Raw genomic sequence first — 13,423 nt, 5'->3', positions numbered from 1 at the left:
GATGTCATGACTTATTTTCATATTAAAGGACTCTTCATTATGAAATCAAAATTATACAAACAAAATCCCTCACTTTTTCCCCCCCTAAATATCTCTACAAGGTAAAAAGAAATTAAAAGAAAATAGCAAATTCCATGTCAAAACCTTCAAAAATCTTCTTAAAAATAGCAAAAATAGAGATGGTTTGATATTGATTTTGAAAAGTATTTTATGATTTTAATTTGAAAAGGTGTTTGTGAATTGCTATAAAAAGTATTTTTGGTTTTGAAAATAAGCCATTATGATTAAGGTGACCAAACGAGGCATAAGTCCGCAAAAACCCATATAAAACCTAAAAAGAGCTTTCTACAGCTCCTACCAGTAACTACGACCCAACGCAACCCTCAACTTGAGTCTTTAGCTAGCGAGTGACAGAGAGGGAGAGAGAGACGGACATTTGGTTCCTATGGCGAACGCAGCGGAGGTGGAGGCGGTGGACTTCGAGCCGGAGGATGACGACCTGATGGACGAGGATGGAGGCGTAGATACCGCCGACGCCTCGGCCTCGCCGAGGGCCCCGCTCCCGAAGCTCAAGTCCGCTATCACCGGCGGTGCGTCCTCCTCCGCCGCCGCATCCAGAAAGATCAAGGGACGTGGCTTCCGCCAGGACCATCCCGACGCCGTGGACCGCTCCACCCGGCTTGCCGCCTCCAACTTCGACTCCTTGAAGTCCCCCGACGGCCCTGGGCCCCAGCGATGTCAGTTCTCTCTCTCTCTCTCTCTCTCTCTCTTTACACTTTAGGGTTTTTGGGCTATAATCCAAATAGATATATCTATGTTATGAGTGTGTAGATGTTGGTTTTCGTAAATTTTAGGGTTCTGGCTGAATTTTAAGTCTATGTTGTGATTTTGGATTGTTTTTGTGCTTTACTGGTTAGGATTATTGGGTTTTTGGAAGATGTTCGTGGAGGGAATAGCTGAGATAATGAATTTGGGATCAAAGAGATGTTTATTCTTGGGTAAAATTAATATAAGAGAAATGGTTGATTTCTGTTGAAATCCGTATGGTTGTGTTTGGAATTGGTTTCATTCCAAACAAACACAGACTAACTTTGTTTCCTTAAGAGAGATGTGATAGATTATTCGTATTGGTTAAAGGTTATATGAATAGACCTGAAATCGAGTTGGAACTAGTGTCAGTTGGGATGAGATCTCTGAGTTGGTTATCCAAGTTTGGCATGTGGTAATTTCTGAGGGACACATCTAATGTGATAAGGAAGCTTTTTGCACACCAGGCTTGATGCCATTTGGTTTGATTGTATCTTGGTGTGTTGAGGTCTACTTGGCGGTGTCTTGTGCTGTGATCATTTCATGGTGCATGAAATTCCTGAGAGACTTTGAGATGAGTGATTTCAGGAGTTGTTTTTTGGTGTAGTTAAGCTTGATAAGCTTTTGACATTGAAGGTACTGAGGAATGGGTGGCTTACACTGAGTCATTGTCAAGTCTAGATGCACAGTAGTCCATGGTTCTGACCTCTTAGGATTGGCATCATTCGCAGTAGTCAAGTCTGTTGATGTACATAACTGGCTGATGTGGATAGAATTTTCAGAAGGCTGACCTTTTTTATGTTTTGTTTTGTTTTTGTATATCTCTATATTTATATTTATGTATAAATGAAATCTATAACTGCCACGTGCTTGGATTTTTTTTTTTTTTTGGGTGCGTCAATTTTCTCCTGGACTGTTTGATTTACATAATTCAATAATGATCTTGCTGCTGATTCTTCAGCGCAGAACCTTGTAATTGCAGTAGCAAGACTTTTAGATATTGTGTAAAGGTTTCTAACAAGAACAACTTTTTAAGTTATATTTAGTTCAATATTTTGTTTCTTTTTTGATATTTAGGCTTAACATGCAGTGTGTTAAAAATATTTTAATAATTTTTAGAATAGCTTTGTGGTGAATCTGCTCAGTCATTGAAGGAGTTTTGTCCTGAATACTGAATTTCTTCTTTCACTTCTCTGAAAATGGATAATAGTAAAATTCCTGCTTTAACTTTGCAGCCATCGAAGGATGGATTATTCTGGCCACTGGAATACACGAAGAGGCACAAGAGGATGATCTGCAAAATGCTTTTGGTGAGTTTGGGGAGATCAGGAACTTGCATCTAAATCTTGATCGCCGGACTGGGTTTGTCAAGGTAAGCTCTAATTTACTTTGTTCTTCCATTAACAAAACGTTGGTGGAAATGTACTTTCTTTTTTTATGTTAAGACATTTGATTTTGCAAGTGATCTTTATTGATATGGTTTTGAACATTGTTATGAAGATTAACGATATTTTATGATTAAAAATCAACATGAGAATTCATTAGGTTGAATATTCTGCTTTTAGATAATACAGTGTAATAGCCTTTTTACAATACACATGGAATGACTGAAGAAAAATTTATGCAATATCATCATTGTGATTGTGGGAACTTTATCTTAACTGCCTACTACATGGTCTTCCTTGCATCAGTTTTGTAATGCCAGAAACTACTGTATAAGGCATGGCTTACAAATGGAGGGAATGGCTCAAGTATTTGAATATATTCTGTGGGGAAACATTTTTGGCAGTTAGAAAGTTTAAATTTTTGATTAATCAATAAATTCTTAATTATATTTTTGTAGAATGATTCTCTTCATGCTTGAAAAATTATAAAGAATTTTATTACTATTCCTTTTTTAGGGAACTAATATTTCAAGTGAGCTTTAAGGCTTAACTGAGTTGAATAGTTCTGAATATTGGATGATGGCTTAACTAGTTATTGATTGTTCAAGTAGTGAAGAAGACTGATACTTGTTTCTTACTTTTTCTTGCTCATGGTATCCATTGGACTTCATAATCAGCTGTTTTGGTTAAAAGTTTGTGATAAAATGCTATTTTTGAGTTGGTGTAAAACTCACTATTTTTCTTTTTTTTAATGGTAATCAAGGGATATGCCCTAATTGAATATGAGAACTTTGAGGAAGCACAGAATGCAATATCCTCAATGAATGGAGCTGAATTTCTTACGCAAACTCTCACTGTTGACTGGGCCTTCAGCAGTGGATCCTCAGCCAATGGAGCGATGAAAAGAAAGAATACAAGGTTAGCATATGCACTTTTTTTTTTTTTTTTGAAAAATATTAAGAGATGATCTATTGCTTATAGAAAGAAAAGTTATGGAAGAACTTCTAATTTGAGGAGGGAAGTCCCTCCATTGAAAGATGAAATGGAGAAATTTATTTCATTTTTGGGGTTATATGGAGAAAGTGGAAGGACATTGGAAAGAGTGGAAGGAAATGTTGAGTGTCTTCTCTTTCTGGTATCCAAATTTCACCCATTCTTCAAGGAAGAAAATTGTGTGGAATTAAGTTGGGAATCCTGATTTATTATCTGCACTTTTCCTTTCCTTTCTTTCCTGACTTACTAACTAAATTGTGGGGGCAGCTAGGAACTTAAAAGGTTCTCTTTTCTTATCCCTCATAGTGAAGGAAATCATTTATAGGTCGAGTCATGCATAATTTGATCTAATTCGAGGTGCTTTACTAGTTCATTTTAAATGAAAGGGTTGCTCTTCGGGTGAGGCAATGAAGAGAAAATAGAAGTTTTCCTCTAGGTATTTGACAAAATAGGATTGTCCAGTTCCTATAGAACTTATCAATAAAATATCCCTTGAAAGGGGGGGGGGGGGAAGGTTTTGCTACCCAACATCTAATTTGGGTAAAATGGATAGTGGTTAATGCATGGGGCTTCTGTAAGTCCCAGCAGGGTTATGGGTCTTTTTAAACTTGGTTCCAAGCATTGGTCCATTGAATTTTGTAGGCCACAGAACATTGGCGATTCTTTTTTATGGGTTTTCTATGATGAGTTGTATATATTGTTACTCCTTTAACTTTATTTAAGTTGTTATAAAACTTGTGAAAACGGATTGTTTAAGCTTGCCTGTTGATTCTCAGTCAAATTTCACTCAGCGTAAAAAATGTTTTTTTAACCTTAGCTACCTTCTTTTTTTTTTTCTTTTTTTTTTTTCAGGCCGCCTCGAGAACGTCGTTCAAGGAGCCCGAGGAGGAGATACTAGTGTGCCATTGTATTGTTCTTTCGTGAGGATGGGTGAATTAGCAATGAGGGGAATGTTTATGTTGATGCTTTGATTAACTCCTTTTATAGATTTTGTGTTCCCCAAGGACGTCACACTTTTCTCCCTTGTGTGGTGTTTTTACTGATGTTTTTTGCCTTTGTTTATTAATTGTAGTGCGCTGCGTTTTAATACTTAATACTCTGATACTCTTCCTGCTAGAATTATGTTTGGATTCTGAAGATGGTGGCTATAACTTGGCTAAGGTAGTTATTCAGTTATGTTGATTATATGTAAAATCTTATTTCAGTGGCGAGGTTTCAGCAACTGAATGTTTCTCGAATTCAGAACGTAAAAAGTCGAGGGCTGGACGTTTTTCACCCCAAGCCTTTTTGCTTTTCTTCTTCAGAATCTCTACCCCAAATCATTTCTCCCTAATTAGGGTTGGTAATTTTTGATATGATTCGTGAATTCGACACAAATTCAATACAAAATCAGTGGGTCAGAGTTGAAGGGTTGGACTCGTTTAATTAAATGGATTAGATTATTATTAACTTATATGGTTTTTTTGTTTATCTCTTGAAATGATTTGAATTCATACACGAACACAAATTGCGGACAATATCTCTAACCTCTCATGCCATTGGTGGCCCACAAATGCTTTCATGTGAAGAAACCAAGTGCACGTTTCATACGCTCTTGTTGGGTACGACCATCACTTTTTTATAGTTGTTGTAGGTTTAGCTGTCTTAAACGGTAATAAAGTCCTACCGATTGGGTTGTAGCAGAAATTTGATCTCTCTGCTCAGTTACAATAATATTTATTGGAGAAAGTGTTTCTCCAAATAAAGTTGGAAGAATTTTTTTATTATTATTATTATTATTTTTATTTTTAAAAATTCAGTTCATTAAATTGATCTGTTCGAAATGCATGTGATTTTTACATGTATTTTTAATAGAATACGTGATTCTCACATCTATTTTATGTTAGAATAATGATTAAGTGATTAAATTTACATTTTTCTATCAGCTTAAACTTTTGAGATAACTGGTAATTTAACATGGTACCAGAGCCAAACGTTTTTACAAGATTGAACTAGAATGTTAAAGTAATGATTAAGTGATTAAATTTATCTCTTCCTATCAGCTTAAGCTTTTGAGATAACTAGTAATTTAATATAGTAGTTTAAAAGATTGAACTTGAAAATTTTTTTTAATCCTGTTTGGAGGAAAACTTATGTTTTCTAAGCTGGGCATCTTTATTTGTATTCAAAGGAAATGACTCATTAAAAATGGTATTTTATGGTAGAGTTATACCAGTTGGTATATGTTGTAAATTGGATTGTTTCATTTCGAGGTGTCAAAAAAATCTCCAAACGGGTTAAGAGTTTCGAAGATAACCATAATATACTCCATAAGCCAGTTGACAAAAATTGTCATACTGAAATTGAATTACTAACAGTGTATGCCTCCTACATCAATTTATATTATCTTATAGCTTCATCCACTAAATCAAACAATAAATCTATGTCTTAATCAAATCAATAAGAAAATCCAAGGGAAAAAGCAAACAACTCAGAGCTGATGATCAATGTGTCCTTGATTACTGCCCATTACCATTGGGACCAAGATTCCAAGTACTTCGATTATCAGGAAAAAATATAGAATCTAAAAGCAATCCTTAATACACAATTTAACATTTTATTTTGTAACAAAAAAAAATGCCTTTATTATTATTATTATTATTTTTTGTCAAGGCAATTTTGTTGATTGTTAATGTATTCAAGAATATTTTACATCATTGTATTTTCAAGAATAGTTTACACCATTGTATTTCTTCACTTTGTACAAGTAGTTGAGCAAGTGGGTTTTTGCTTCAGTGTTTTGCTCCTCCAACCAACCCTACCTCCTTTCATGTCAAGTTAAAAGACAAGACAAAAAAAAAAGTATTCTGCTTGTTAGCCTTTGCCATGACTTTTCTATGTCAGTTCTATAGATGTGTAGCTTCTACTTTCTTGTGCTCTATAAATAAGAGATTGTGTTTTGTTTCATGTTGCCAAAGCAGTCCAATAATTTGCAATGCATAAGCTTGTTGGAGTGCCAATGGTACGAGACCATACCCAATGTGTACCCTCTACTCGTTGCAATTCTGCCAGCTGCAATGACATAGCAATATAATTAGCAGCAATCTTAATATAATTTGGCATTCAAATGAACATTCACTGAAAATTGATGGCATAAAAGTGATCCTTTTTGGTAGCTTGGATGATCAATCCTTATGGGAAGAGATCAAGTAGGTTGAATGAAATGGAGAAGTGCATAACAGCTGCTCCATATGGGGTGGAGCATTCTGCAGAAAAGACATAACAGCTCCAAAACAATGATTGTAGCTGAAACAAAAGGATAGAAGTAGAACCGAGACGAGTGAGAATCACCTCTAAGGTAAATCATCAGTTATTCTAAGAGCTTAAGCCTATAGGAAGAGATTGAATTTTATTATTTCAGTCGAGCTCTACTTTGTCCCCTGACCATGCTTAAGGAAGATTTCCAAAAAATCCCAGCAATCAAACTACTACAGTTAGCATTGACAAGAGACGAGCTAAAGAAGTGGTAAGGAAAGTCCAACACATAAAATATTTAATTGAAATGGAAAATTAATGACAAAGATAAGGTTCGAACTCAAAACTTTTGCTATGATACTATGTTAAATCACCACTTATTTCAAAAGTTTTAACTTTTGAAATAAGTGGTGATTTAACACAAAAGACTTTTGCAGTTCTATAAAATTTATCTTTCTTGTTTTGCCTTAAACTCCATATCCATTGCTAAAAACCTCTCCCGGAGGAATTGGATTCCACTGAACATTGGATGTCACTTGTATTCACTATTAGGTAATCAGAAATATTAATAGATTAAGATAATGATTGCTTACTCTGCCATCTCTTAGCTCAAAGATAACTGAATCTTCAGAAAATGGAATTGGCCTTGTAGCTGCCACCTGCATATATGTAGAACACTCACCATTAATATTACTTCACAAACATATACTAGCCATTGGCACGGTTTGATGCCAACTGCTTACCTTTGGATCACAGTTTTCACTAAGATCATTATTGTCTTCTGCATTCATCTCCAAGCTAGCTGCAAAATCTTCGTCAACACAAATGTCTTCATCCTGTCTTTGCTTGTCAACAACAATATTTCCCAAACATGGAAACCCACAACTCTTCCATTTCCAAGTCATTTGATCCATATACCTCAGATATACTTTTCCATCTGAACCAATCAACAACAGTTGATTACCATCAAAGCATGGGCCAGGTGAACCAACCAAGGTCACACCTGTATATGGTGTTCCATGTTCCACCCAGTTCCACCCATCCAATGTATTCCAGTGATATTCAACTAGCCTGCTATCTTCTGAAAGCATGAAAATTGAGCCCATAAGTGATAGCAACGATGGCCTCATGGCAGCTCCAGGCAATCTTGATAGAATCAAATGCTGAGACTGGTAATGCTGGTGCCACACTTCACTCACTTTGTTATACTGATATAGCCTACCATTCCTTCCAACTACGAACACTATATTTTCCCTGAACATTTCCTGGTCTACAATAGATGCAATTTTACTGTTTGGAGGGTTTCGGCAATCTTTCCATTTAAACTTCCTCAGGGCAACCTACAGAACATATTTAGGTATAATGAAAATTTGCTCTAATTTCATTGTAACTAATATATATGATGAGGTCAAAATGGGATGAGATAAGTGAATCAATGGTAAAAAGGTATGTTTGAGTTTGCGATTTTCAAAATGTGTGATTTTAAAAACACTATCAAACGTTTGATAAAATTGCAGGTTAACCTTTAAAATTGTGTGTTTTTTCAAAAACACCCTTTGCCTGCAATTTGAAAACTAGATTTTTTTACGTTTTCAAATTGCAATTTTTTAAAAACACTTACATTTTATATGATTTGGTTTAAAATTGCATTTTTAGTCTGCAAAGTTGCAGTGCCAAATGCATTAATTTTGTATGATTCTTGCAACTTACTGTGAACTGTAGTAATCTTCCAGTTTTGCTCACAAAGAAGAGTGAATCTTCTGGTGTTACTCTCATGGTTCTACCTGGCATTCCATCCCATGGAGGACCTCCAATAACTTTCCCTCCTTTCCTAAAAGAAGTGCAGTTAATCCATGTCAGCTCACTGCTGCTCCTTTCCCTAATAAGCAAACTCCCATATGTGTCAACGACATATAAACTTCCATTGTAGTTTCCTAGTGCACCTTTGATAGCAGTTGGGTGGTCATGCTTCAGCCACAGCCATACATTTTCAGCATAAAGATATTCAAAGGTCAAACCACCATCTGTTATTAGGAAAAACGATCTACCTCCATGCATCAGCCTTAGACGGAAGTTGGTGTTGATCCAATTATCTGGGAAACTATACTCTTCCATAGATGTGATTTGGCCACTACCTGATGCACCTGGAGGTAAGTAAGCTTGTGCTTGGCTTCCCTTTCGCCATCTTGTCATTGACCTTGTAATTCCTATGCCATTTGACTCATCTTTTACACCTATGATGCAATTTGTGGATCCATGTTGTTCTGTGCAATACTCAGCATTCCATCCTTCTGTCTCTGGGGCATCTATTATATACCATATATATTTACTTGATGCTTTTCTTCTGACATTAAGTTGATGAGTTGGCCCTGAAGTTTCTCCACCTAGGCCTGGTAGATGCAGTTCTGCAAGTCTTCCATCATCCAGTGGGAACAGTATCCTGCCAACATGAAATTGTAGTCCAGCAATACCTCTTGCAGCTTTTGCTTGTGGGGGATGCAAATGACTCACCCACCCATCTGGAATTTGCTCCTCTTGAGCAATACCTGTTTTCATGTGAAGAATTTTACATTTAGGATGCAATCCATACTTTATATGCATTTTTTTTCTAACTCGATTGATTGTCATGCAGAAACTACAATTTGCCTTAGGGCACCTAAAACTCTATTGCATGAAATATAAATTTTATGGTTATCATCAACTAGAGGTTTGTTTGGTAACTTCTCTTTACCAGACAGTTTGAGCCCTTAGCAGTTCATTGCTTTTGAATAAATGCTTTGATAATTAATACCATTTGAACAAATTACTTTACTTTGGGACTGATTTACTCCTTCCTTGCAACCTCTGGTGGACCATCTTAGCTTCTTTAACGGGCAGGCTGCAGCTGCTTTTCCTACTAATTACTTCCAGAACAAGGTTGATAGTTTTGTTCAAATAATTGGTTTCTTGATCACAAGCAAATCACAAACGAAAATTTAGTGGCTTTTTAGAAGCCAATCTTCCTAAAATTCTTTCAGATGTGATCTTGAATGGAGGGTTATTTTTCTTAATGTTTTAGTGTGTGACAAACAATGAGAAACAATCAGTTTGTTCATAATGCCTGCCTGACTCACCTGATTGTTTTGGAATCCGATATTCGTAAATGAAACCAGCCGATGTGGTGAGAAACAATGAGAAGAATTTTTCATTCAACTCATCTTGCAGAGCTGGTGTGATAGATGTCAGATGCTGATCTTTTGGACTTCCATGGACTACCCATTTCCACTTCCTTTGGTGTAGTCGTCTCTCCACCAAACTACCACCCTGTACATATGCAAAATCTTGTTAGAGGATTTTGTTAAATTTCGAAAGAAAATCTAAGATACAACAAATACTCAGCTGAAGTAAGGGCCTTTAGGTCTAACAGGAGATCCATGCATGTATATTAAAGCTAGCATTAGTCAAAACTCTCTAGCTGTATTATTAGAACAGAGGATTCCTAGCTTGTAGTTTGTAGTACAGTGGATGCAGATAAAGTACCTTAGTTAAAAGAAAGAGGGATATTGAATAATCTCCACTTAGGCCATATAAAGTACACCCCATTGATGGAATCAGAGAAGCATCCTGTCCTGTTCCTTCTCTCCATATATGTTTCTTCCATGATGGTTTTGAGCTTCTGTCATATTCATAAAGATCTCCTATAGAACTGCATTGTACAGTGACATGTTTAGCTCAATATGATACTAAAGGACTCTGATTATCTACATGGTTCTTCTCAACAGTTTCCTTTTTGGTTACATGTGAGAGAGACAGAGATTACACCTTATGGTATACACTACTTCTGTTCTGATAGTACCAGCATCAGCTATTGCTGCAACATTTGCACCCGGTGGCCGGCCATGATTAACCCATCTGTTCTACGTTTATAGCACAAACGTCCAATGGAAATTAGAGTCTCCCCATCGAAATCTACATTATAGATAGACACTGGAATGTAAACCTTAAGGCACTAGTGTTAGCTATGATGGCTACAATCATATAATTGTAAGTCTTACCTTGGAGGCTCAACCTCACTAAGCTCTAACAATGTCCCTTTCCTTGTGCAGAAATAAACTCTCCTGAAGGCAATTAGCAAAACCAGGGAGTTAATTTGGAGAGACTCAGACAAATTTATTGCAGTGAAGAAATTTGAGTATGTAAAGTTTAGGGTCCGTTTCGGTTTTTGATTTCAAAACCTTCAGATTTGAAAACACAAAACACATTTAAGGTTTTCAAATAAGCAGTTAAACGCTCAGTAAAATCATAGTTTGGCATTTCAAATCACAGTTCAGTCTTTAAAATTATGCGTTTTAAAAAACACAACCATTTACTTTCAATTTGAAAAAGTAGATTTTTCTCGTTTCAAATCACAATTTTTTGAAAAGGGACTCTCAAGCAAATATTTTTTGTGATTTGCTTTAAAATCACACTTTTGATCAACGAAATCGCAGTTCCAAACGAATTCCGCTCAAAAAGGAAAAATTTATATACTCACACTCCATCATATGATACAGCACCAGACTTTATTGATATCTCCGAACTTTGCTCCCCTTCTCTACCTGTGTCTTGATTCAGTCCAGGCATGAACTCTACCCAAATTGCCTGTGAGTTCTCGCTGACTTGCATCTGAAGACAAAAAAGGAATAAATCGGGTTATGAGAGAAACAAGGATACTCTAACTATTTAGAGTCAAAGGGCCAGAATATCATATGTTTAGATTTCCTTTCAGACTTGGATCCTTAATCTGATCTCAAACTTTCATATAACATAGCCAGTAAATCAGATGGTCACTGATAATTAGTCTGAATACCTTTGAAATTGAACACACTAATACAAGGGGAAATTTCTGCTTCCAAGTATTATCTGATAAGGGTTTATATTACTGTCACATTGAAAATGCACTCCCCTCTCCCACCCAACAAAAAGATGTAACATGAGAAAGTTCAATAAGAAGAATTATAAGAATTATGTAATTCCATAAGATTTTATCTGAGACAACTGGTGGAATATTGTAGTACCTGATATAGAATTCCTGATTCAGATAGAGCAAGAATTGTCTGATTGACAATAAAAACAGACATTGCATGGCCTGCTAATACTGGTAAATCATGGGGAGCAATCACCCACTGCACTCCATTCCAAAACCTCTCATAGATAGAGCCACTTTCACCAGTAACCCAAACAGATGTCTCAGACATTTTAGTCAATGAAATTCTCTTTCTCTGAGGCAGAACAGCAGTCTTAGAATTCTCCTCCTGTCCTCCATGATCATCTTTCTTTTGCAAACTCTCCCTTTGTTCAGGAACAATATCATCCTCTCTTACTAAGATTGGATTGATCAAACCCACTTTAGTACAGTTATCATTAAGGCAAGAGATGAGATCATAAGGCAGTTCCACTTCAACCCAGCTGTTGGTTTGCTCATTAAACTCCCAAAACCTATCTGTTTTCTGCTGGAACTGTTGATCGGCTTGTTGACCAAAATGATGAGGGCACCATGAAGCATATGCAAGAACCAGAAAACAGCTTACTGGAAAAAGGACCCGGATGAAAAATATTAAATAAAACATGGACATGGTGGAGCTGGGGAGCCTGAAGAGGACCAGACATAACAGAAACACTTCAAAAGACTAAGATATGCAGATTTTGTCAGGGACAAGTATGGTTGGTTTGCATCTTCTGAGGTGCCCCATATTATGGACCATAGCAGAAAAGGCTGTACTGTACGTTTCAAAGGACTAACTATCATTTTTTTAAAGACAAAGTCTATTTTCATGGCCTCTCTAGGGCCATGAGAGAGCTGGAGAGGGTGCTTTTGGGGTCCATGGGGTAGTTAGTGCAGATACAGTTTCTTAGATAATAACTACTTTGCAGGCGGCAGCTGAGGCTCTGAATGTCAAATATGTCAATAATTACTCCAAACCAGTGAAGTCTTTTTAATAGGGTGGTTAATAACCTGTTCTACATTATAATAGTGTTTGATTCTTCTTTCTTGGCGGTGGTAACTTTTTTTTCTTACCTAATCTAATGACTTTATGCCAGTTATTTATTAATATAATTCAACCAATATTAAGAGTATTAGTGAAGATTGTTGATTTCCTATTCTAAAGTAATCCTTTTTTATTGAAATCCTTGGATTATGTGTTGCATGCAGGTGAATTCATATTGAAAACATGGAATATGTGTTGATTATTGCACATGATTACACCCCACCACCATTCATGGGGCTCATCCCTTGGAAACAAGGATCCTCATGACAACATAGAAAAAATATTATTCATATTTGTGTTATTACTTTATGTGAGTTATTTATCTTTTCAATGTGAGATTAATTCTTTAGTACTACATAGTGTTATTAGGTTGCCTTGATATCATTTGTAACGACACAGAAAAAGTGTTAACAACATTTATGCTATTATTCTAAAAAGATTAATCAATTTGAAACTGTTTAGATTCACCTATAAAACTAAGTATTACCTATAATCAATTTGAGACTTATCACTCATAAGTGCCTTTAAATCCATCGCACTCTTTATAAGTTATTTATCTTTCTAACGTGAGACTGGGTAAGATTACAAAGTAAACAGAGGTTTTTCCTGTTAAAAAAAGGAAGAAATAAAAAAATCTTTTCTGGTTTGACTTTGCTTGCTGCATATTTCCCAGCTGAGGTAAGATCTCACTGGTTTTCTTTAATGAGTCATTAAGAAATGAAAGAGACATCACAAGTGGGGGATGCTGCAAAAAGGACATTACAAGTTGGGTGATTATATATATAGGGTATGTTGCATTTCAGATCTGTCATCCACCATGGTCCACATATCATCATATCATTGGTTCATGGCATATGGACCCCCTTCTGACCCTTCTCTCTTCTCTTTGTTTTGAGGCCATAAGGTATTATGGTGAGTGCCTAATCATCATCATCTTCCTTAATGAGGCAGTTTAATCATCATCATCATCGTATCATCATCAATAGGGTTCCATCC

The 13,423-nt window shown here is 36.1% G+C and overlaps 3 protein-coding genes across 4 annotated transcripts in view; 2 read left to right on the top strand and 1 right to left on the bottom strand.

The window, feature by feature from the left end:
* The window catches only part of LOC132163846 (RNA-binding protein Y14-like), a 3,301-nt gene extending 3,062 nt beyond the window's left edge, over positions 1-239 (top strand). Inside the window, exon 4 of the mRNA XM_059574228.1 lies at positions 230-239. Within this exon, the coding sequence (XP_059430211.1) occupies positions 230-239 (10 nt within the window). The remainder of the gene's footprint in view (positions 1-229) is intronic.
* Positions 240-347: 108 nt separating this feature from the next.
* LOC132163831 (RNA-binding protein Y14) lies at positions 348-4,389 on the top strand. Its single transcript, XM_059574213.1, has 4 exons — positions 348-737; positions 2,043-2,179; positions 2,956-3,110; positions 4,038-4,389. Exons 1-4 carry the CDS (start codon positions 446-448, stop codon positions 4,081-4,083), a joined length of 630 nt encoding a protein of 209 aa, XP_059430196.1. The 5' UTR covers positions 348-445; the 3' UTR covers positions 4,084-4,389.
* A 1,482-nt stretch (positions 4,390-5,871) lies between these two features.
* LOC132163594 (uncharacterized) lies at positions 5,872-12,301 on the bottom strand. 2 transcript variants are annotated; one of them, XM_059573942.1, is made up of 10 exons: positions 11,456-12,298; positions 10,933-11,063; positions 10,454-10,516; positions 10,221-10,310; positions 9,939-10,104; positions 9,533-9,722; positions 8,130-8,965; positions 7,163-7,759; positions 7,013-7,078; positions 5,872-6,236 (listed from the first exon to the last, which is right to left on the bottom strand). In XM_059573942.1, the coding sequence occupies exons 1-10, from the start codon at positions 12,011-12,013 to the stop codon at positions 6,129-6,131; spliced, it is 2,805 nt and encodes a 934-aa protein (XP_059429925.1). In that variant the 5' UTR covers positions 12,014-12,298; the 3' UTR covers positions 5,872-6,128. The 2 variants fall into 2 exon arrangements, with proteins under 2 accessions (XP_059429925.1, XP_059429924.1); XM_059573941.1 differs by lacking the exon at positions 5,872-6,236 and adding an exon at positions 6,246-6,470 and having other exon boundaries at positions 11,456-12,301.
* Between the last annotated feature and the right edge of the window lie 1,122 nt (positions 12,302-13,423).

The sequence above is a fragment of the Corylus avellana genome, chromosome ca10, assembly GCF_901000735.1.
Source record: "Corylus avellana chromosome ca10, CavTom2PMs-1.0".
NCBI classification, from domain to species: Eukaryota; Viridiplantae; Streptophyta; class Magnoliopsida; order Fagales; family Betulaceae; genus Corylus; species Corylus avellana.
This window is presented reverse-complemented; position numbering and strand designations above follow the sequence as displayed.

Coding starts and splice junctions, on each gene's coding strand:
- LOC132163831 (XM_059574213.1), top strand. CDS start 446: ATGGCGAACGCAGCGGAGGTGGAGGCGGTGGACTTCGAGCCGGAGGAT. Junction 2,180..2,955: donor GCCGGACTGGGTTTGTCAAG/GTAAGCTCTAAT, acceptor ATGGTAATCAAG/GGATATGCCCTAATTGAATA. Junction 3,111..4,037: donor ATGAAAAGAAAGAATACAAG/GTTAGCATATGC, acceptor TTTTTTTTTCAG/GCCGCCTCGAGAACGTCGTT.
- LOC132163594 (XM_059573941.1), bottom strand. CDS start 12,013: ATGTCCATGTTTTATTTAATATTTTTCATCCGGGTCCTTTTTCCAGTA. Junction 10,311..10,453: donor AGTGAGGTTGAGCCTCCAAG/GTAAGACTTACA, acceptor AACGTAGAACAG/ATGGGTTAATCATGGCCGGC. Junction 10,105..10,220: donor GAAGTAGTGTATACCATAAG/GTGTAATCTCTG, acceptor TGTACAATGCAG/TTCTATAGGAGATCTTTATG.